Source organism: Lepidochelys olivacea (assembly GCF_965140295.1).
Source record: "Lepidochelys olivacea isolate rLepOli2 genome assembly, chromosome: 8".
In the NCBI taxonomy this organism is placed as follows: Eukaryota; Metazoa; Chordata; order Testudines; family Cheloniidae; genus Lepidochelys; species Lepidochelys olivacea.
In genome coordinates, this window is record NC_140418.1 from 57,285,088 (window position 1) to 57,310,307 (window position 25,220).

Consider the following 25,220-nt stretch of genomic DNA (forward strand, 5'->3'; position numbering starts at 1 on the left):
AAAGTTTGCGGATGATGCAAAGCTGGGAGGTATTGCCAATTTAGAGAGAGACCGGGATATCATACAGGAAGATCTGGATGACCTTATAAACTGGAGTAATAGTAATAGGATGAAATTTAATAGTGAGAAGTATAAGTTTATGCATTTAGGGATTAATAACAAGAATTTTAGTTGTAAGCTGGGGATGCATCAATTAGAAGTAACGGAGGAGGAGAAGGACCTTGGAGTATTGGTTGATCACAGAATGACTATGAGCCGCCAATGTGATATGGCCATGAAAAAAGCTAATGCGGTCTTGGGATGCATTAGACGAGGTATTTCCAGTAGAGATAAGGAGGTGTTAGTACCGTTATACAAGGCACTGGTGAGACCTCACCTGGAATACTGTGTGCAGTTCTGGTCTCCCATGTTTAAGAAGGTTGAATTCCAACTGGAACAGGTACAGAGAAGGGCTACTAGGATGATCCGAGGAATGGAAAACCTTATGAAAGGAGGCTCAAGGAGGTTGGCTTGTTTAGCCTAACTAAAAGAAGGTTGAGGGGAGATATGATTGCTCTCTATAAATATATCAGAGGGATAAATACCGGAGAGGGAGAGGAATTATTTAAGCTCAGTATCAATGTGGACACAAGAAAAAAGGGATATAAACTGGCCATCGGGAAGTTCAGACTTGAAATTAGACGACGGTTTCTAACCATCAGAGGAGTGAAGTTCTGGAATAGCCTTCCAAGGGAAGCAATGGGGGCAAAAGACCTATCTGACTTTAAGATTAAACTCAATAAGTTTATGGAGGAGATGGTATGATGGGATAATATGATTTTGGCAATTAATTGATCTTTAAATATTCATGGTAAATAGGCCCAATGGCCTGTGATGGGATGTTAGATGGGGTGGGATCTGAGTTACTACAGAGAATTCTTTCCTGGGTATCTGGCTGGTGAATCTTGCCCATATGCTCAGGGTTCAGCTGATCACCATATTTGGGGTCGGGAAGGAATGTTCCTCCAGGGCAGATTGGAAGAGGCCCTTGGGGTTTTTCGCCTTCCTCTGTAGCATTGGGCATGACTTACTGGAGGATTCTCTGCTCCTTGAAGTCTTTAAACCACAATTTGAGGACTTCAGTAGTTCAGACATAGGTGAGAGGTTTATTGCACGAGTGGGTGGGTGAGATTCTGTGGCCTGCATTGTGCCGGAGGTACCACTAAATGATCATAATGGTCCCTTCTGACCTTAATATCTATGAATCTATGAAAGTCTCTGGCAGGTGGGAGAGTGGGGGATCTTGGTATGAGGGGAAGAGGAGATAAGGGGGGATGGGAGGGGAATGTGGGAAATGGGGGTGCACACAGTCCCTGGAATGGGGGGAGAATGTGGGACCCTGTGGTGGGATGGGAGAGGGGCAATAGGGGGTGTGACAGGATCCCCCCTGGGTGCAGCCTGGGACTGTGGGACAACTGTGCCCCCTAAACTCTCTCCAGCCTGGGCTGTCTCTCACAATGCTTTGCAAACGACCAGCAGCAAACCCCTTCAGGCGCTGTTATCACTCAGCACAACAGCACAACCCCACACCCAGCTAGATAGCATGAATGCTCCCACAGAGAAAGGCACCAGAGTCAAATCCCCCCAGCTCCCACCACGGTACCTCAGGAATATACCGTCTTGCGCTGCCCAAGACGAGCAATGCAGATTGATTAATCGGTTCATTAAGTGGACATACACCAGCATTTGTCAAACCTGAGCAGATTGCCACACACGTCATACAAACTCACTGGTAAAGATAAACAGTAAAACAAATTTATTTACTATAAAAGGTAGATTTTTAAGTCAGTGATGGGCAACCTGTGGCCTGCGGGCCGCACACGTCCCATCAGAGTAATCCACTGGCGAGCTGCGAGACAGTTTGTTTACATTGACTGTCCACAGGCAGAGCTGCCTGCAGCTCCCAGTGGCTGCGGTTCGCTGTTCCCGGCCAATGGGAGCTGCGGGAAGCGGCGGACAGCATGTCCCCGTGGCCCGCACCGCTTCCCACAGCTCCCATTAGCCAGGAATGGTGAACCATGGCCACTGGGAGCTGTGGGTGGCCATGCCTGCAGATGGTCAATGTAAACAAACTGTCTCGCAGCCTGCCAGTGGATTACCCTGACGGGCCGCAGGGTGCCCACCACTGTTTTAAGTGATATTAAGCGATAGGCAAAAGGTCAGAGTTAGTTACCAAAAGAAATAAAATATAAGCAAGTAATCTAAACTCTCAACACTATTAGACTGGGCAACAACTAGATTAAGCAGTTTTTCTCACCCCACTAGATATTGCAGTGCTTAGTATACAGATTTCACCTCTGCTGGAGTCTTGTCTTCTTCTCGGTGTCTTAGTTGCTTGCAACGTAGGTGGGGGCATGAGAAAGGGTCAAGCATATGGCCACTGTCTGTTTTATACCTTCAGTCCATGTGCTTGGAAAACACAAGTCCAGGCATGTCTGGGGCAATGCTGAGTCTCCCAGCAAGGTTGAACAATTCCCCTGGTGTGGCCTCATGCAGGTGAGTCATTGCATGGTAGCTACCTTGCTAGACAATGGTTGTTGATGGGTTGATTGATATCCCGCCCGGGTGTTGGCTACTTTCCTTGCTGTTGCCTCTGGGGAGCTAATATCTGGCTGATTCCCCAACTTACAGTATGTTTTAGTGACCACCATACAACACTATTCTCATAATTTCATATGCATTAATGATATACATATGTGGATAGAGAAATTATTTTCAGCATATCATAGCCTTTCCCTGATACCTTACAGGGCATGCTTTATATGTAAGATCAGGATTATATAAAAATGAGGAATATGGGGTTCCAGGACACTCCCCCAAGCTACAGAATGTCACAGGGGGCATTAAAGGGGGTTGCACGCAGGGGGTGGGGGAAATGGAGGGATGCAAAGAGCTTCTGGTGTCTGCTGTGAGTTCAGCCTACAGAAACAATTAAGTGTGCAGTATACTTTCCTATTCTTCCTCCACAGTAATGTGCCCTGGGGTATAGGAAAGTTCATACACACTGACATGTTTTTTAAAAGGATGATTAGGAAGGCTTTGAGCAAATGTTCAGATGTGGCTCTTCCACACTGTTGTTTGAGAAACTCTTTGAAATAAGACAGAAGTGTGTGTGTGTATGAGTGAGAGAGAGGCAGAGAGAGGGGAGGGGGAAAGGATTGAGAATTATTTCTAGACTTTGCTACTTTACAGCATCCACAAGAATCAGTGTGTACTGCCACCTACCATGATCCATGCTTTTGTAACCTTGATCCACGTCAGTCTCTTATTAGTAATCTGGTGTGTCACACCTGTTCTACATCTCTTGTATGTGAAGCTTAGTTTAAATGTTTCATGACATGTAGCAATCTGGAAGCTATTGTGCCCTACTTGTTAACCAGGGATGCCTACCCGTTAACTAGCTGAGGGTTATATTGGCAATTATGCCAGAAGCACAAGAACTGCACTGTTAATAGCTTGTATAACATGAACAGGATTTAGATGCCTGCCATTTAAATAATGGTGGAACATTACATGTATTTTCCTTGCATGAAGAAAAGGAGGACTTGTGGCACCTTAGAGACTAACCAATTTATTTGAGCATAAGCTTTCGTGAGCTACAGCTCACTTGAAGTGAGCTGTAGCTCACGAAAGCTTATGCTCAAATAAATTGGTTAGTCTCTAAGGTGCCACAAGTCCTCCTTTTCTTTTTGCGAATACAGACTAACACGGCTGTTACTCTGAAACCTTTCCTTGCATGGTGTCTCTGTATAAAAGAAGAAGGTTGAATAGGGGATCTCACTGCAGAGCTGTGTGAGAGGCATCTGATCATTCTTGCAATAAAGCATGGGATAACTGTTCTGAAAACCTAGGTTAATGGGTGTAAGAGCCCTTGAAGATGTTTCTGAATTTTCTTCAGCATTATTATTATTGATGGCAATATTAAGCCTGCAGTCAGATTTATTGTTGAAGCAATGTTTCAAGTAGAAAGCTTTTTTGTTTTTGTTGCTTGTCATAGACTAAAGTAGAGTATTTCCTGTCAGTTTTTGTGTTAGATTTGTGTAAGCATACTGGACAGTTGGAGTTAGTTTAACTATTTTATAGAGCTTCATTTTTTCCCCACAAGGAGTTTTCTGTCTACTTTGATGAACAGATGGATCAGGATAAGGGCTGGTCTGCCTGGCATCATGCAGGAGTATCAGTGCAGAAGATTATAAATGCACCATTTTCTCTGCTTGAACTTTGGCTCCGTTTTTACTATGATCTCAGATGTATTTATGGAGCTTTGCTTGCGTATTTGAGATTTGGATCCTTGCCTCTCATGACTGGTAAAGATCTATGGGGCGGTCTCATTCCTGTTATTCACACAGGAAGTGTTAACGCTTCTTTTTAAGGAATGATGGAAGCCACACTTAAATACACCTCAGCTCAAGAAACTAACACTTGGTGTCAACTTCAACAGTTGGGGTAGGTTGTTGAGAAGACGCTGTTTGAGCAACACCAGGCACATCCTGACCTCATGAACATCCTTCATCCTTGCTAGCCTGGTTCAGGCATGGGTGTAGTGACGAGACAATATTAATGCCATGCCACAATCTCCTTGTGATGATGGAGGAAGGCAAAATGTCTCTGCTGGTTTTGTTTGATCTTTTGGCATCTATTGATGCCATTGCATTGAGGCTGTGTTGAATCACCTACAGGATGACCCATCATGGTATGTTCCTTCCTCTTGGAGAGCTCCCAAAGGGTGGTAATGAGTATTTACTCTACTTCCCAAGGACTGTTGCATGCAGAGCTTCATCTTGTCCTCCCAGCTGCCCCAAATGTATGGGTGGCTGACATGTTTAGGTCACTAGTGTCACCCATGTGTGCATAACACTTAGATCTCATTTTACAGTCGTCTCTGTGCTTTCCAAGGAACTGACTGAAGTAGGGAATAGTTCTGAAAGCTCTGGCTAGATCTCAGTCCATATAAGACGGGGAAGATGCTCATAGTATTTGACAGCAGCTGTGATATGTCTGACCTTTGCCAGGTCAATTGTCAGTCTTGGGGTCATAAACAGAACTACGCCTGGATTGTCAGGTGAGAACTGTGGCACCTGGTGCCTTTTTTCATCTACAGTTGGCTTGGAGGTAGTGACCTATTCTCCCAATGGATATTTTTCCACAGTGATCCAACTCTTTTGTGATCTCCAAACTAGATTAATGAAATGTGCTGGGCTTGGGGCTATGCTTAATACTACTTCACTTAGTGCAGAATATAGCAGCTCATTTCTTGAAAGGCATTGGCTCTTATATACACATAATAAGAGTGCTCTCTGTCCTGCACCTAGTTGTTCCCTTCTGTTCACACAGAATGGTTCTCAACAGAGAGATTGTCCCTCCGTCCTAGGTCTTGTTATGAAAATTAGTATCTCCTGAGCCACGTTTGCTTTCAGTTTTGGGTTTACAGAGCCAGGATGGACTGTTTAGCAGTTATTTGTGTACTAACTAGTGCATCCTACAGCTCTGAATTGGTGTTTTCTGTAGGCATCTTTACTGAACAAACATTTAGCAGTGGTCCCCACGTACTGAACTGTCTGATTGGTGGCATAACTGAATTTGTAGAATCCTAGAAGTGTAGGGCTGGAAGGGACCATGAGAAGTCAAAAGTCCAGTCCCCTGCACTGAGGCAGGACCAAGTGAAACGAGAGCATCCCTGACAGGTGTTTGTCCAAACTGTTCTTAAAAATCTCTCATGACTGGGATTCCACAACCTCCATTGGAAGTCTATACCAGTTCTTAGCTATCCTTATAGTTAGAAAGCTTTTCCTACTATCTAACCTAAATGTTCCTTGCTACAGATTAAGTCCATTACTACTTGTCCTGCCTTCAGTGGACATGGAGAACAAGTGATCACTGTCCTCTTTATAACAGCCCTTGAAATATTTGAAGACTGCTATCAGGTCTCCTCTCAGTCTTCTTTTCTCAAGAATGCTTCATTTTTTTAACCTGTGTTCATAGGTCAGGTTTTCTAAACCTTTTAAAATTTGTGGTGCTCTTCTCTGGACTCTTTCCAATTTGTCCACTTCTCTGCTAAAGTGTGGCACTCAGAACTGGACACACTACAACAGCTGAGGCCTAATGAGTGCCAAGTAGAATGGGCCAATTGCCTCCCATGTCTTACATATGACACACCTGTTAATAGACTCCAGAATATTAGCCTTTTTCACAATTGCATCACATAATTGACCTGTAGCAACACCCAACACCCAAGCTCTTAGGCTATACCTGTAGTGTGGCAAGGAGAAAAAAATTCAGAAAATAAGCAGGAAAAATGTGCAAGAGGTGTGGAAGAAGAAATCTGGCTACCTCTACTAATTTTCCATGTGTCAGTTGCTGGGGTGTCCCCTGTGTTCACAATGCCATTCTGCATGAAGAGGTGTGTTGCCATCAGTGGAAGTCAGGATGCAACCAATCTACACAGCCAAACTGTGAGTGCCCTCAGAGTCAAATTGCTGAAAGACATGTGGAGGGGCAGCTTTCATGCACGAAATATCTCAGCATCTGCAGTGCTTGGTTAGGATTTTAAAATTTTCAGCTCCTAAGCTTTCTGTAGGTCATATGGTTTGCAACCTCTTCTGGCCTTCCTACAAAAGGGGAGCCTGCAGTGTTTATCTCCGTTCCTTCAGGATATGGTTCTTTTCCAGTAAGATTTTCCCTTTCCAGATTTTGACATGGCAGAAGTGGAAGGTAGAAATTATGTTTCTTACATTCACCTGGCATTCAAAATTATGTATTGAGGTAGCAAAGTAAATTAGCTATATGACTTCTCTTTTAATAATCTGTAATCTTGCTTAAGATGAGTGAATTTATTTGCAACTTTTATTTGCAATCAGATTCTCATCTTACGATGATGACTTTTACCAGAAGGACCACAAACTACTTTGCCTTTCTAAGGAAATGTGGGTTTTTTTTTAAAAAAAGTAATAATCAGCAAGTGGTTTAGAAAGAGAACATGCTCTTTCTGTATGGACCTGAAGAAGAACTTGAATTTTGAAGAGGTATTTGGGTCTGGATGTAATGGAAATCTCATGGAAATGGTCCAATAGTTTGTCTCTAGACAGCACTATAATATAATTAATTAATAATATTATTGAGAACAACTCATGAGATTTCAGTTCCGTCAACTCCAAACCTATCCATGATTTGGTTACAAATCCGAAATCCAAAATCCCTGATCAGGATCCAGTTCTGATTACCACTTTCTTGGCCCATCACTTGTTGCAAGAGTAGCTGGAAAGCTAATCTTGTTGCATTGAAAAGGGCAAAAGGGTATGAAAATGATCCAGAAAAAAATTGCCATTTCCCTTGACAAACGTCTTTTGATGGCAAAATTGCTGTTTTCTGACTTTACATTTAGACAAAGAAAAAAATTGGAGGCAAGAGTGATTATTTAACATAAATGTTGGTGAAAACTTGATTTTTTCACCCCAGTTGAAGCCTCTTGTGTATCTCTCTATCAGTGGTTTGCAGCATGTCATATTTGGCAGAAGGGAGACCAATTCAGGTCAGAGAGCAGCTTCTGAAAATAAATAGAATGTGTGCTACATTATCCCCCGGACTGCTGGTTTCATTCTGATGGGAAAAAATTCAGTTAACCCACAGCAGCATCTCTACAGGGTGAAATAATTGTACAAAGTGTGTTAGTAAAAAAGCAACACTTTGGCAAAAGATAGAGGGCTGACAACTCTAATTGACTTCAGCTAGTGTGGTGTGTATGAGAGTATTGAGAGCTGAAACTTTAGAGCTAGGGAGTTTGTTTACTTTGGGCCAGACTGTGCAACACTTATTCAGACTACTGAGTGTTTACTCATATGAGTAGTCCCATTGACCTTTGTGGAACTATTTGTGTGAGAAATCCTTCACCAGTCTGAGTAAAGATGGTACAATGCCTGCACTAACCATGCTAATAGATGGGTTAATACAGAATGAATTCAAGAGTGACACTTTATTTCTGGGTCAGGATTCTGGGTTGAGCAGGATATTTTCATAATCTGTTTCTCTCCATCCTTTTCGTGCATACATCTGCAGTGAAATCTTCAACACTGAAGGTGTCATCATTCAACTTCAGTGTTAACTTTCTATTGAGATGACCTGGGGAAGTTTGTATATTTGAGCTCTTGTTTCAGGTTATCTGCATATTCAGATAGACACCATAACATCAGTTCACCCTCTGTTCACATTTTTAGCTTATGTCTGCATAAGAACTAGAGACTTAATTTTTTTAATGAAAGCTGAGATTCTGGTACATGAGACGGCAGCCCCCAGAAAAATGTGTCCATTCAGTGCACTGTTGAAAGCTAGCTAATACAATCACTTCTTACTGCTGTCTGATCTGGAATGGCGTTGAACTCCCTCAGTCCTTAATATGGTTCTGACATAGACCTGTTGTCATGCCTTGGGCAAATCACTTAAGCTTTCCTTGGTTCAATTTTTTTCTACATGTAAATTAGAAATATAGTAATACCTACCTTACAGGAGTCTTTTGTGATTAATGAATGTTAGTTTTTAAACTGCTTTCAGATGAAAGGTAGTACAAAAATACAAAGTATCAATAAAGTCTCTGGTGAGTTAACTATTAATTTAGATTATTTCACAGATAGGAAATCAACTCATCTCTGCATTGCACAACCAAAACATGCCTCAGGGTCTGTTCATGTAGGTGAGTGATGCAACCATCAGATTTCGTAATCAGCTGATCCTTGTGATATGTAGTATTCTGCTCAGATGTGGAATCATGCTATCCATACTTTGCATGCTACAGAACAGAAGCTGTGAGTGACTGGATCCATGAATGAGGCTGAAATGGTTCAAGACCAGTTGTGGAGCTCAGAGCCAGGAACATGCCTTTAGGGTGGTTAGTGGTGCAACTGTTAGACTTGCTCCACTAGAGTGGCATTTGGCCTTGAGGACATTCAGTGCCCAATGGAAGATTTAAAAAATAGGTGTATATTGGCCAGTCATTAATGCTAAAAACACTGTGCATGAATGTCCACAGAGTCATTTAGACTATCACTGTTCACTGAGTGCTGGCAGGGCTTTTGGCAGTGTACAGAGCATGCTGAAAGGCATTGGCCTGACCAAAGGAATTGACATTCTGAAATAATATACAGGTTCCATGTCTTTTTAATTAAAAGAAAATGGAAAATAATAGGCTTGCATCAAAACAAGTCTTGAATATAAAGTGTTGTTTTCATATTTAATTACATATGTAAACAAACATATTTGCCACAACAGCTAAGAAACTCAGGCAGTTGTCGTAGCAGCTAAGCAATACTCAGCAAGATTGTCGATAAACTTCCTTCTCCCTGGTATGACACCCGCTAATAATCTTTCTGTGACACTTATAGATTCCTCATATCCTATGTGTCCCTGAGGACTCCCTTCACCCTGGCATCCAAGTTCCCACCTGACTAGGAAAAAGCTGTTGCCCCCCCACCCCAATTAAGTTAGCTGAAACAAGCTAGCTTAACTCAATCAACCCCACATAACTGTAATGTCCAGGAGCCAGGTACATCAAAGGGCATCCTGATTAGTGGGCAGAATTCATGCATGAAGTCTGCCTGCCAGGAAATTCAGTCCAAGGGGAAGGTACAGCAAGGTGGCTGATGGGTCAGGTGGGATAGAAATGGCATGATCAGGTGGGGCCGTGTAGACATAACGTGATCATGATCTATGCCGAATTGCAGATCAAATCAGATTTCCATTGTATTGTAGAGTGTGGTGTGCTCTGGGCCAATCAATACAGATAAACACAGATGAAACTGCTTCCAACAGAGGGACAGGTTCAGTGGCTATGTCTGTGTTGCAATAAAATACCTGTGGCTGGCCTATGTCAGCTGACCTGTGCTCAAGGGGCTTGGGCTGCAGGGCTATTAAATGATAGTGTCAACATTCAGGCTTGAGCTGATGCCTGGACTCTGGGATCTTCCCATCCTGGGAGCCCATAGCCCAGGCTCCAGCCTGATCGCAAATATCTGCACTGCAATTTTATAGTCCCAGAGCCCAAGCCCCAAAGAGCCAGAGTCTGCTGACACGGGCCATACGCGGGTGTTTTATTGCAGTGTAGACATACCCAATGTGGCCAACACAGGGGGATCCTACTAGCACTGTCTTGATCCACTATGGCTCAGGACAATTAACCTCAATGTGAATGCCCTTACATGATCTCCCTTAGAGTTTTATTGGGAAAAGTTGGCTTTAATATCCACAAGGGGCTCCATAGGAGCCCTGTCAACAGACTGCAGTGGGAACGTGTTGAATTGGCATAATTTGTGTGCCCTTGCCATGTTCCTTTCGCTGACCAGAGCCACGCACTTGTGAAGCCATGCTGGTGGCTTGTGGTTTCTTTGGTGCTGGAGAGCTTGTGGGTTTTTTCCATGGCAACAACTTCCACTCCCATTGGGCCCCATGACTGGGGACAGACTGGTGAATCCTGGCCTCAGTCAAATCACTTGGTTCCAGATGACAATATCTTCATACGATTATATTTAAAGTCAAAACAATACCCATAGGTGTATTGGTGGATTTCCCCCTTACTCTTAGTGTCTTGGGGAAAATAAACATTATCAAGAGGAGCAAGTATTGAATGTGTTTTCATGTGGGGAGACAGCAGGAATGTGTCTAAATTTGTCCTTCTATCCTCGATACAGTTTTGATTTCTCCTCTCAAAAAATAACCACATCCAAAATTTATTGGAGGAAATCATAAATAAAGCCTCTTAATAAACTTTATTTCCAGAAAATGGAAAACTTCTTGTCCTTCAGTGGATAGCTAATTTATTTATATTTGTCTTGATTTATCACATTATTTTTAACTCTTTAGACTGATATCCGTTAATGTTTTGCACTTCAACGTGTTTAACAATCATTAATGAGTTAAACTTCAGTAGGTATTTTTAGTTTTATGTTATGAATGGCATCAATGAACTATAGAGAGATTAAATCACTTGCCTAAAGTAATGTAGGAAGCCTGTGGCAAAGTTAAGAATAGTCTGATGCCTTATTCACAAGAGGAACCTTCCTACACAACAAAGAACCTATTTCAGAAAAGTAACCCCACAGGAGAAATATGAATGAACTGTCCTAGATTGTTTCTCTTGAGAAACATTTGGTTGCTCTTTCAGACAGGCTGGTTAATATATTGTGTAAGAGAGACTCAGAACAATTCCAGACAATATTGCATCTTTAATATGTTATGCACTTACTGCTCCTGCAGTGGTGATGAAGCTATTTTAGATTAACAGCATTTGACCCTTGAACCATTTCCTAATAATGTTTCTCTTTTAAACTGTACTTTTAAATTGAAATCTTCAGATCATTAGTACTTTTCCACTGGATTAAAGGTTTTTTTTTTGTCTATGAAACTTGGCAACTTTAACATTTTGAAATAAATACAAAATCAAATATTACAGTGATATATGTGAAATAGCTTGTAATAAGTCTTTGGTCTCTGTTTCTCCAAGAAATAACAGATCTAGGCTTTTGATTGCTATTATATAATTTACATCAGTATTTTCTTCTTCGAGTAAAAAGAAAAGGAGTACTTGTGGCACCTTAGAGACTAACCAATTTATTAGAGCATAAGCTTTCGTGAGCTATAGCTCACTTCATCAGATGCATATCGTGGAAACTGCAGCAGACTTTATATATACAGAGAGAATATGAACCAATACCTCCTCCCACCCCACTGTCCTGCTGGTAATAGCTTATCTAAAGTGATCATCAGGTGGGCCATTTCCAGCACAAATCCAGGTTTTCTCACCCTCCACCCCCCCACACAAATTCACTCTCCTGCAGGAGGGTGGAGGGTGAGAAAACCTGGATTTGTGCTGGAAATGGCCCACCTGATGATCACTTTAGATAAGCTATTACCAGCAGGACAGTGGGGTGGGAGGAGGTATTGGTTCATATTCTCTGTGTATATATAAAGTCTGCTGCAGTTTCCACGATATGCATCTGATGAAGTGAGCTGTAGCTCACGAAAGCTTATGCTCTAATAAATTGGTTAGTCTAAGGTGCCACAAGTACTCCTTTTCTTTTTGCGAATACAGACTAACACGGCTGTTACTCTGAAACCTGTCCTTCTTCGAGTAGTGTCCCTAGGGGTGCTCCACTGTAGGTATATTTGCATCCCTGTGCTTCTGATTGGAGATCTTTGGTAGCAGTGTCTGTTCATCCTGCACCTGTGTTCTCCCCTCTTCGTGCTCTGCCTCAAGGCTAATTAGCACTGTAGGGGCAGACTACCCTCAATTCCTTCCCTATTGCCCCAGGCTAGAGAGGGAGCCATTAGCAGTCCATTCACGGATACTTTACTCTCTAGAAATTCATTCTTAGCTAGTTTTATTGTTTTCTTAGTCTCAGAGTTTCCTTTAGTTTTTTTGTTCCCTGTTAAAAAAAAATGTTTTTTGCTTTACCCTTTCCCCCCCCCGCCATACTAGGAAATGCCCCCAGGAGGAGTATTCCCAGGTCGCCTGGGTTTAAGATGTGTCTCTTCTGCACGGAGTCCATTCCGGTAATGGATGGGCATTCCTACTGTGTCTGTTGCCTCTGACAGGGCCACATTTCACAGATGTAAAAAGAAAAGGAGTACTTGTGGCACCTTAGAGACTAACCAATTTATTTGAGCATGAGCTTTCGTGAGCTACAGCTCACTTCATCGGATGCATACCATGGAAACTGCACTTCATCCGATGAAGTGAGCTGTAGCTCACGAAAGCTCATGCTCAAATAAATTGGTTAGTCTCTAAGGTGCCACAAGTACTCCTTTTCTTTTTGCGAATACAGACTAACACGGCTGTTACTCTGAAACATTTCACAGATGTGTGCCTTCTGTTAGCAGCTAAAAACCAGATCCCCCCCAAAAATAGGAACTGAAGCTAAAACTGCTCCTTTTGGAGGGAGCTCTCCAGCCTGTATTTGACCTGTGCTCAGAGTCTCACAGGCAACACAAATCTTCTCCATAGCCTTCCAGTGAACCAAGGAAGAAATCCTCAGATGCCCCATGCAAGATCTCCAAAAAGAGATCTTTGAGCCTTCATAGTAAGCCCTGAACCAACCAGAGGTGGTTCAGGGCACATTTGATCTCTTTGGTACCACAGCACTGAAGGCATCTAAACATGATACCGCTGGTATGCCTAAGGACCCCCTGGGCACAGGCACCAAAGCAATGGCACCACTGGTCAGGGACAGGTGTGGAGATTGTGCAACCTCCAGGAAGACTGCATCGTATGGATGCTGTTGGTACCAATGATTGCGAGGCAACCATCATCCTCAGTTGGCTCAGTGCAGCCAAGGTTGCGAGCTCCCTCAGTACCGCCAACTCAATAACAGCAACTGCTCATGGTACCAAATACCGTGACACAATAGGAATTTAGGTTGTCTAAGGACCTCACAGTATCTGAGGTATCAGAGTCTCATTTAATTGGTACCAGGGCCTCAGTCCTGGGCACATCTTGAACTCCATAGTGAACACCAGCACTGATCCATGCACGTCTGTATCGGCTCCACCGTTTTCCAGTGGAGAGTCAGATAATGACCAGGAGGTCATCTCCCATCACTCACTATGCTTCCTCCAGCTACCAGACTGGGCCTTCCCAGTCATACCCTCAGTCTGGACATCAACCCCTGTGGTATGACCAACCATGGGGTCAGCCACCCATGCCTTTTCCATCATGCCAGTGGCCCTACTGGGATACATGGGGAGCATTATATACACTGAGAGATTGCGAAGCATTCCCCCTCAGACACCATCTCTAGAGCCTCAGAACCTCCTGAGGAGATCCTGGAGGAGTAGGAGGTTGGACTAGAGGTGGAGGTTATTCATGAACCTGGACCTGCAAATTAACATCCAAAAGTCGACCTTAACTCCAGTACAATGTTTGGAGTTCATAGGGGTCGATCTCGACTCACTGCAAGTGAGGGCACCCCTTCCACAACACAGATTTCACAGCCTGTCCACACTTAGAGACAGTTCAAGCCAGACCTCAAACATCGGCCAGACGTTCCTCCAGCTTCTGTGGCACACGGTGGCTGGTATGTTTGTAATATTTCATGGCAAACTACAGATGAGGTGTCTGCAGACATGGTTCAGCTTGGTTTATAGGCCAAACAAAGACCGGTTAGACAACCCTTTCTTGATGCCTTTCAGGGTCAGACTCGGTAAATGTTTGCATGGGGGTCCTGTTCACTCAGTCTTCCCTTGACATTACTTCTCCCTCATGGGTTGTGCTGCACACCTCAAGACTCGGGGCAAATGGTAGTCCTCAGAGGTAACTCTCCACATCAACGTTGTTGAACTCGGGGTGGTCAGGAATGCTTGTGTTCACTGCTCAGAGATACACACACGACAACATTGCGTGCTACATAAATCATCAGGGAGGAACCAGATCATCCTACTTCTGTGCAAAAGCGCTAAAGCTCTGGAACTGGGGCATTTGCCACAATGTTCTAATATTAGCAGCCTACCTATCATTAGTGCAGAACATAACAGCAGGCAGCTTTCACATGACCATGAGTGGGAAGTGAACCCAGCAGCACTTCGCAGCATATTTTGTCAGTGGGGGACACCGACAATAAACTTGTTTGCTACTTACCTGAACAGGAAATCCCCACATTATTGCTCCAGGGCCGACCTCGGACAGCACTCATTAGGGGACGATCTCCTTCTTCCATGGGAAAAGGGCCTTCTTTACACCATTGCCCCGTTCCCTCTCTTCTTGAAGGTCCTGTTGAAAATAAAGAGAAAAAGCAAATGTCATACTGATTGCTCCCACCTGAGCGAGACAGATGACTTGCCAACCAGTCCGTCTTCAACCCACTGCTTACCTCCTCTCAGAGAAAGAAGGACACACTCTCCATTTCAAGCTGCAGATACTCCAGCTCAAGGCTTGGCTTCTTCGTAGTTCCAACGCACAGAGAGCTCCTGCTTCCAGGAGGTACAGGAAGTGTTACTACACAGTAGGAAATTGGTTACCCACCGTACTTAACTATAAAAGTGGACAAGGGTTTGAGGTTTGGTGCAATTCCAGGCACATTATCCCTACATCTGCTATTCTCCTGGTGGTGTTAGATTACATACTGTCTCCATCAACAGGTAGAGGGATACTCAGTTTTCTCACACCCAACTACAAAGAGATTCCTTAAGGGCATAACAAACCTCTTTCCCCAACCCAGATGCCCTACTCCAACATGGGACCTAAAACTAGTTTTAAAGAGATGGACTAGATCACCCTTTGAACCAATGGCTACTTGTTTACTTACACACCTGTCAATGAAGATAACATTTCTGGTGGCCATCACCTCAGTGAGGAGAACAGGGGAAATAGCAGTACTTATGGCACACCCCACTTCACAGTATTCTTTCACAACAAGGTTACTATCTGGCTACACCCAAAGTTTATTCCTAAAGTGACCTCATCTTTTCACATGAACCAACCAGATCCTCCCAACTTTTTATCCTAAGCCTCCCCATGGTAACAGAGAGGCTATACTGCACATGCTAGATGTTAGGAGAGCCCTGACCTTCTACTTGGACAGGACAAAGACTTCTAGGAAATCTCGTAAGCTCTTCTGTTCCATTGCAGAAAGGTCTAACAGCACAGCAATATCAGCCCAGAGACTCTCCAAATGGGTCTTGAACTGTTTTCATGTTCGCAACATAGTACCTCTACCTGGAATTCGCACACACTCCATGAGGTCAGTTTCCTCCTTTGTCGCCTTCCTCAAGAATGTCCCTGTCTTGGAAATCTGCAGAGCAGCCACCTTGGGTGTCTGTACATACCCTCACAGAACACTATGCCATCACTGGAGACTCTGCTTCCAATGCTAGTTTCAGCTCTGCAGTATCATCATCCATAACAGACTTGATTCCAAAGCCCCAACCTCCCATTAGGGACACTGCTTGAGAGTCACCTATAATGGAGCACCCATAGGAACACTACTCAAAGAAGAAGAGGAAGTTACTCACCTTGTGCAGTAATGATGGTTCCTTGAGATGGGTGTCCCTATCGGTGCTCCATAACCCGCCCTTCCCTCTGTTTCAAAGTTCTTGATAGGGACTCTGTGGTAAAGAAGGATCTGAGGGTGGTTTGCTTGCACAGCACTAATTAGCCGCAAGGCAGAGCATGAGAAGGGGAGAGTGCATGTGTGGGTTGAACAGACACTGCTACCAAAGATCTCTTATCAGAAGCACAGGAATGCACATGCATCTACAGTGGAGTACCCATAGGGACACTCATCTCGAACAACCATTATTACTGCACAGTGTGAATAACTTCCTCTTAATCAACACGTAAAAGCTCCCTGTATTTTTGCTTTCCATTTGCAGACGAAATTCTTAAAGGAATAGATTTTCATTTTCTCAATTGAAAAGACTGCAAAGTAAACTTTCAAACGTGAAAGGGCAGTTGAGAAACTCTTGGCCTGGGGCATTTTTGTTACACAGTGGGATGAATGTTTTGTTTGTTGAGATTTTGAGCTAGTTAAATATTTTTCCTCCCAGTCATTCATACAGTAACTGCTTTTAAGTTTAGCTGCAAAATGTATTAGTTTCAGCTTCAACAGACTGACTTGGCATGGCAAAAGTAGCTTGGTTCAAAACCAAGCTGATGTGTAGAAGTTCAGTCCTTTGGCATCAGGAGGTCTGCATTAGTTAGTGACAGTATTATCAGGATATTCAGAATCCAGCATTTCAGTTTCCAGAGGTCAGGAAGGAGGTCTGCATAGCATTAAAGCAGATTTACTTTTCATCCAAGGAGCTAAAATACACAGTCATGTTAATCAGTTTTTTCAAAAGTTGGAGTAGATAGGAATTTGACTGACTTGACCCAGGCTTGGATCCTCCTCCACCGAGGGGCCTGGGATTCTGGATCCAAGCCATGGGTTAGCATGATTTGTTTGTAGACAAAAGGGGGCGGGTAGGCTGGAGCCTGAGTTCAAACTCAGGGTTCAAGCCCTATTGCTTTGCAGTGTGGATGCATCCCCACTGGACTCACGCTCCTGGAGTCTGCCAAAAGTAATCCCACATCCTGATGTTTTGTACTCTGGACAGTCAAGTTTTCCCACACTGCACCATGAACAAAGGGCTATAGTGGCCACATTTTGGGAGGGCATTAGGAAGTCTGGGATATGGGGGTTAGACTTGGGCCCACATAATGCAGTATAGATCCTGGAGACCCAGGTTGGGACCCAGACTTCAAAAATTCATAGCTTGGGGTTACTAATGAGTGTAAATGCTCAAGCCCTAGGTTATGAAATGCAGGGTCTGCTAACTTGAGTTCTGCTAACCCTGGACATTCATTGCAGTATAGGCATACCCTAAAGGACTGCCCAGGCTTTCCTTGGTTTTTAAATAGTTCTATAAATATTATGCAGAGTGGAATGTAGGCTGCCAAATCCTACAAGTTTGCATGCTCTCTCTCTCTCTCTCACAGTCACTATATTGCAAAACCCTCCTCTTATTTTTTAAGCAGTAAAAAGTTCTTCTGGTGGATCATAGTTTGCCATGAAAAATTTGACACAGTAAGATCTGTTCACCATAAAATAGGCAGGAAGCTAAAAGTGCTTTTTCTATGTGAATTTTACAGTTAGTAAATAAAATGCATTGAAGGGATTGGATTTCTGGTACAGTCCCTCAAGTCCCACTAATCAGAAAAAAGCATGATTAATATTTAACTCACACTATTGTACATGCATATTATTCCACATCTACAATGGGCAAAGGATATTTTGAAAATATTTCAGACTCTATAGATGTTCTGTCACCTCTCCCACCCGCTATTATTTGTCTTTGAATAGTACACTGATAGGCTGACTTGAAATTTGTCTTGGGTCTGCATTAGAGGTGGCTGGAGGACAAAAATTTCTTTCCATGACAACTTCTGAGGTTTTGAAATTTGTTTTCGTTCCACATAGGAACAAAATCAGAACTGTTCAAATGTTTTTGCAGAACAGAATTGTGTTGAAATGTCCATTTTCTGCTTGAAAGATCAAGTTTTCAATTCATGTCTCTTTCTCTGGTCAGAAGTGACCAGAGATCCCTGGACCTCTGAAACCTTCCTGGCAAAAGCATTGATGAAATCAACAGGTCTACCCAACATGTTTTGGCTTTGATGAAAGAGTGTATTCTGATGAAAATATATGTAGCTCAGATGCGGTGTAATTTTTTGGACCAAGAGAGATCCTTAAGAAAATGGTCATTGTTTGTGATGACTGCACATATTTAACTGCATGAACTAGACTGTTGGGCAAAAGCAGAAAACAACCTCTGATGACATGATCCTCTAAAGATGGGTATCAGTTTTCTGACATCAGACCAAATGACTCTAACTTCTGATAAGCCAAGAAGATATGGAGAGAATTCCTTGTATCAGCATGCATATGTAATTCAGCAATGTTACCCTGATCCTGTGGTGGGATGTCCCAGCCCAGATCTAAATTCCCACAGAGTCCCACTGAAATCAAAGGGATTGGTGAACATAAGGATCTACACTAGCAGATCCCTTTGCAGGATCAGAGAACTATTGCTGCAAAACCAAATATGTACAGTAAAAATTTGGTTGTCAAGAATGAAGTTAAGATAAATGGAACAAATTACTGGCTGTATTAGATAACTGAAGAAAAATGGACTGAATAGGTTGAACTAAATAAAAAGCTGATCAACCACTGGTACAACTTTTCTACCAATAATATTTATACTTACTGTAGTCATTACCTACTGTATGTATCAGCTCTGCTGTCTTCACTTATCTAGTATATCTGACATCTTCTCCTTTAAAGCAGATATAAGAAAATAATATCTATCATCAAAATGCTCTTTTATCTTTTAAAAATGCAATGTCATGGCAATTTTATCCCAGTTACAAAATTTACCTATTCACGCTTCCTATCAGATGATGATGGTTAAAAACTAGTTATTTACTTCTCCTGTCCAAAAAAATAAAAACTGTTTGCCTTCAAAGGATGTAGGGATTTAGCAAGGCTGTTTACAGCATAGCATTTGCTTTTAGTAATAAAATGGTAATAGTTAAAGCAACTTAATTAAGACTCTTCTAGCTACATTTTCCCCATCGCTCATACTCTGCCCTGGATACAAATGGAATAGTTAGAATTTCAGCTATTCGTCTACGCAGTCACAATTTAAATGGAATATGTAAATAAGGTCCCAGTCCTACAGTGATATTCATAAGGGTGGACCTCTGTGCCAGGACAGATCCCCAGTGATTTCAATGGCTCCACCCAGGGATGTGCCCACATGGATATCATTACAGGATCAGGAAGTACATAAATGGCTCATTACTGTATTCCTTAGTTCTGCAAAACCTTTGGTAGCCTTGGGAGTCTTTCCTGAATCCGAAATATCTTTTTTTTAAATTTTTAATTGAAGACCATTTCATTGGGTATCCTTTCTGCTACTGTGATACCACGTAGTGTTGCTATTGTGTGTGTGAGTGTGTATGTGGTCAGGGATGCTTCTTTAAATAACCACAACAACATTGTAGCATTTTTTCAATAAATATGTATCTTTACTCACAATGTCATTCTCTCAGTCAAGGCCTACTCCCACTCCCATTAACATCAGTGGCATCACCACTTTGATCTTTAGGGAAGCAAGATCAGGCCATGTACCTTTCATTTACTACTGTATATAATGAGATGACTTACAATGCACTTGTCCTTTCCTAAATTTGTTTTGGTTAATGCTATCCAAACACAAGTTCTAACTAATATTACCCTCTGTTTGGTACTCTACAGTTGACACTCCAGATCCTTATGTGGAGCTGTTCATCCCCTCAGCCCCTGACTGCAGAAAGAGAACAAAACACTTCAATAATAATGTGAACCCTGTGTGGAATGAGACCTTTGAGTTTATTTTGGACCCGAACCAGGAAAATGTTCTGGAGGTAAATCATATACTGAGGTACAGCTAGAAATGGATGTTGAGCAGTGTCAGGAGGGTTAAAACAACAACACTTTGCACATACACAACATCTGTTATCTGAGCATTTCAGTTTTCTAAACATTAAGGTTTTGCCTTTATACGCAGGCCTGAGCAAGGGGTTGGTGCATAAGTTGAACCATCCCAGGAGCAGCCTTGGATGGCATTGACACTGATACACTTCTGAGTCACAATTTCTTACCTGTTTGCTACTGAGACTAGTAATTTACTGTTCTTTACAGCAGCAGCAAACTAATATTTTCTCCCTTCATTGGCTCAGAAAGTAGGTGGGGGTGGAACCAAGTCTCTGCTTATTCCTCTCTCCTCTCTGCCAACTAGAGGAGGGAGTAAATGGGAGATTAGCTCCACTTACTTCTATATGCCTGGTCCCAAGGTCTGAGGTCATGTCTACACTTACTATGGATTGACACTGCTGTGATCAATGCAGCGGGGGTCGATTTATTGGGTTTAGTGGAGACCTGCTAAATCGACCACAGAGCACTCTCAGGTCCACTCTGGTACTCCATCGGAATGAGAAGACGAAGGTAAGTTGATGGGAGAATGTCTCCCTTCAACACAGCATGGTGTAAACACCGCAGTAAGTTGACCTACCCTACATTGACTCCAGCTACCTTATTTACCTAGCTGGAGTAGCGTAACTTAGGTTGACTTAACCACGTAGTGTAGACAAGGCCTGAGTAACCTCCCCTAAGGAACATAAGGGATCTGTCACTCCTTTGTACAGGCATCTAGTCCAAGTCACTATCAATCCCTAATTAATTAAGCATTATAACACTGTATGTACAAAAGATTGTGTTAGTCTAACCATTTTAGTGTGTCCAGAGTTTGAGTATATTTTCATTGCAGAGTTTACACTGGCTCTTGTTTGGTAACCTGTCCACTTTGCAGAGAGGACACAGGCTAAACTAATGGTTCTCAACCAGGGGTACATATACCCCTGGGGGTACTCAGAGGCCTTCCAGGGGGTACATCAACTCGTCTAGATATATGCCTACTTTTACAACAGGCTACACTAAAAAGCACAAGCAAAGTCAATATAAACTAAAATTTCGTATGGACAAGGACTTGTTTATATTGCTCTATATATTATATGCTGAAATGTAAGTGCTATATTTGTATTCCCATTGATTTATTTTATAATTATATGGTAAAAATGAGAAAGTTAGCAATTTTCAGTAATAGTGTGCTGTGACACTTTTTTGTATTTTTAGTCTGATTTTGTAAGCAAGTAGTTTTTAAGAGAGATGAAATACAAATCATACTCCTGAAAGGGGTTCAGTAGTCTGGAAAGGTTCAGAGCCATTGGGTTCAACCACTCAAGTACTGATAGTCTTCAATGTCTTCCTACAGTTTCTCCCCATGTGCTCTGAAGGACAGACAAGTTCTCCCACAATTCACTAGGACAGGATCATAGAGAGGCCCATCTGCTTACTGCAGCACAAAGAACCAGGGTCTCTTCCCCCTGAAGTCTTAGCAACATACATGGGTGAAGGCAGCATCAGTGAGAGAACACAGTAACTCATGGCTTTGTATTGTGGCTGCTCACACCTGGGCTAGGCCTGCTGCTCACACCTTGGTGCCCATCACCTTAGTTATGTGTGTAGCAAAGAGGTACCCTAAGTGATTTGCCTGGGAGTATTATCTGGAAGTAGAAAATCTGAGAATAGAACTCAAAGTTCTAACTCTTAGTCCCCTGTTGTAGGCACCAGATAGATACCAGCACAAAGAATGGAATGAGTCACTTTTCTTCACATGAAAGTATTTGTAGAAACAGCAAGGAAGAAAAAAAGCAGAAGTTAGGTCCACCAGTGCTTCCCTCTCCTGCAATTACTTGAAATAGACTGTGATACACCCACCCTATCAATGTGATATATGCCATCATGTGCCAGAAATGCCTATCTGCCATGTACATTGGCCAAACCGGACAGTCTCTACACAAAAAAACAAATGGACACAAATCAGACATCAAGAATTATAACATTCAAAAACCAACAGGATAATACTTCAATCTCCTTGGACACTCAATAACAGACTTAAAAGTGGCAACTCTTCAACAAAAAAACTTCAGAAACAGACTCCAGTGAGAAACTGCAGAACTGGAATTAATTTACAAATTGGACACCATCAAATTAGGCCTGAATAAAGCCTGGGAGTGGATGGGTCACTACAAAAACTAATTTCCCCCTTTGCTGATACTCACACCTTCTTGTCAGCTGTTTGAAATGGGCCAACCTTGATTACATTGGCCTCATCAGCACTACAAAAGTGATTTTTCCTCCCTTGGTATTCACCCCTTCTTGTCAGCTGTTGAGAATAGCCCACTTCCACCTTAATTGAATTGGCTCGTTAGCACTGACCCACCACTTGGTAAGGCAACTCCCATCTTTTCATGTGCTGTGTATTTATACCTGCCTACTGTATTTTCCACTCCATGTATCTGATGAAGTGGGTTTTAACCCACGAAAGCTTATGGCCAAATAAATTTGTTCGTCTCTAAAGTGCCACATGACTCCTCGTTGTTTTTGCTGATACAGACTAACATGGCTACCGCTCTGAAACCCACCTGATGCTACTTTATGATCCCTCCTCAAACCTCTTGTTGCCAAGGGGAAGTAAATAATAATAAAGAAGCCCAAAACATCCTTGCCTGTGTGTCCTATGCCCATGTCATCAAGCTTGACAATCAACTTCACCCCTTGTATTGGAGCAACACTGTCATTTTAGTTAAAACTATCACTATAACTGGGAAGACAGTGAGAGACCTCATTGGTGATTAAGAAACTATCCACATTTTCCATCTTTGTAAGGTAGATTATGACAGTTGTCTGCCGGGGAAGAATTTCACGTGTCTCCAAGCAGTTATCTTACATATTGTGTTTATAATGTGCAGAATGTCCATATTGGCTCATGTTGCTGGCTAATTCAAACAAAATAGGAGTTAGGATACATATTCTCATTTTACTCTTGCATTATGTGTACAAAGGCCAAGGCTATCACAGAGGAAAGGAGAATCTATAATATCGTGCGTCTTACCAAGTAGCTGCTGAAGGAGCATGGGAAGCTAGTGTAACAACAAGGGCAGAGTTGAGATTCTTTGAATGCCTTCAATGTGCATTTCACATATTTGGTTTCTTTTTAGTTTAACCTAATTTGTTTTGTTTTGTATTTATCCCATAAATTACTGGCTCATTCTTTAACTCCATCTTAACATGATTTTTGTTTTGAATCTCCTTTGGCTCCCCTCCCGCCCCATCTCAGTTTAAAAATGTTTAAGATGCATTGAAAGCAGGGAACAGGATACCCTGCAGAGCTACAAATTTTAAGGCACTGAGAATTGGGAAGTGATAGAGCAGTGCTTTCTTCAGGAGAATCTGTCACCAGGCATCCTGGCAGAGTTCAGGGCTCTGCATAGTCTCTACCCTCTGTCAGTCCCCACTACTTACCTGACTCCATACTTTTATTTGACTCCTTATTTGTGGCTCATCTAAGATTCTCACAACCTCTTTGGGCTTTAGAAGATGAACAGGAGCCATGAGCCTGATTTTCTGCATAAGGTCTACAATAGCTCCTGCAGTCTTTAAAAATCAACTGAGTGATCAGTGAGAAACTGGGGATGGGGCACAGGAATCAAGGTACAGCTAGTCTATCTGGTAATATTGACATAATAGACAGAATCCTTTTAGACAACCCGGCTCAAATTTTGCTAACAGACTCACAAACTTCACCGTGGTTGCATGAATGTGCTGAATATGGAATTTGCTCAATAAAATTTAAAAAGATAGAATATTAACTCAACTAACTGTAATGGCTAATGGCTTATCCATCCTGCCTTCCTCAAAGCAAAAACACATCTTTCTGTTCTATGTTTGTATGTATTAGGAGGTCAAGAAGAAATTGGGAAGGTAGTATTTAATTCAGACTATTGAGTGGTCTCAGTCATTTCTTAGTGTGGTATGGTCTGAATTACTCACTTTTCGCTATTGTATGGTCTGACTAAGTGATTTCCTGCTATGGTAAGAATTCAGACAGTTCCTAAAACATAACTTGTAAATCATCTTTGATTTTATTAGGTGTTTCTCACTCTTTCCCCCCACCCCCCATCATGGTTTTATGTAGTCATTAAAAAGCATAATATTTTATGAGCTGGCATCTAGTGCAATATGGTATGAGTCAATTTCCAGTATAATGCAGCAGCAATCTACTTCCAAGGTTATGTAAGTATCCTTTTCCTGTAGCAGACCTACCAAGATATATGTTATAAACAGGAATTCAGTGTGATTACTTAAACTAATTAAAGATTTTAGCTGGTTCCTGAGCCATATGATATATAAGGCCCTGAAAATTAGCACCACAGAGTCAGCAACACTACATAATAATGGTAAGTTGCATATTAGTTAGCAAAATATATAGTGGCCATAGTAAAGGTTTACTGTAATAATATAAGTTTACTAGACTACAAGAAATTGTGGCAAAGCTCCAACCTTGTCTCAGTGGGTGCCACGCTTCCAGGCAGATTACGCTAGCCTAAGAGGCTCACTGTGACCCTCCACTTAGCCCTTCTCTCTTTAGAGGTAAGGGTCACAGCCTACTGAGCCATTTTCATCATAAACCAGCAAGGGAGGTGGGAAGAAGCAACTCACCCTCTCAAAGTCTCCGTTGTCTCACAGTCTCTGTGATTAATCAGGGAGAGCGGGGAGCCTGGGCCCACCCTCTACTCCAGGCTCCAGCCTAGGGACCCTAGTAGTAGCAGCTGTTGGTAGCTGACTTTCTGAAACAGGATGAGTGCAATTCCCTGGGCCATTTCCTCACAGCAGCCCCTACTTCCTCAGCATCTACTTCACCCTTACCTCAACGCCTCCTTCCTTGTGCCTGATAGGGTTCATACTGCTGAATTTCTCCAGTGGCGCAGCTTCCTCCTACAGCCCCTGGCATGCACACCTAACTGACTTAACTGGGAGGGTTTTAACTAGTTCCAGCCAGCCCTTGATTGGCTTCAGGTGTCCCAATCAACTTAGCTATCTCCACTGCTTTCTAGAAGGACCTTAATGAGCCCCAGGTCTCTTGATTAACCTAGAGCAACTGCCATTTGGTTACCATGGTAACAGGGATTTGTTTAGCCTGGGGCTAACATACCTGTTTCTTACTACTTTCCTATATTCATCTGGCTTTGCCCCATCACAAAATTGTCTGTAGCATGGTATTAT

General features: G+C 42.5%; 1 protein-coding gene across 1 annotated transcript in view; it reads left to right on the top strand.

Moving 5' to 3' along the window:
- The window catches only part of PLA2G4A (phospholipase A2 group IVA), a 136,034-nt gene that overhangs the window by 39,872 nt on the left and 70,942 nt on the right, over positions 1-25,220 (top strand). The window contains exon 4 of the mRNA XM_084637875.1: positions 19,812-19,960. Coding sequence (XP_084494001.1) covers positions 19,812-19,960 — 149 coding nt within the window. The remainder of the gene's footprint in view (positions 1-19,811; positions 19,961-25,220) is intronic.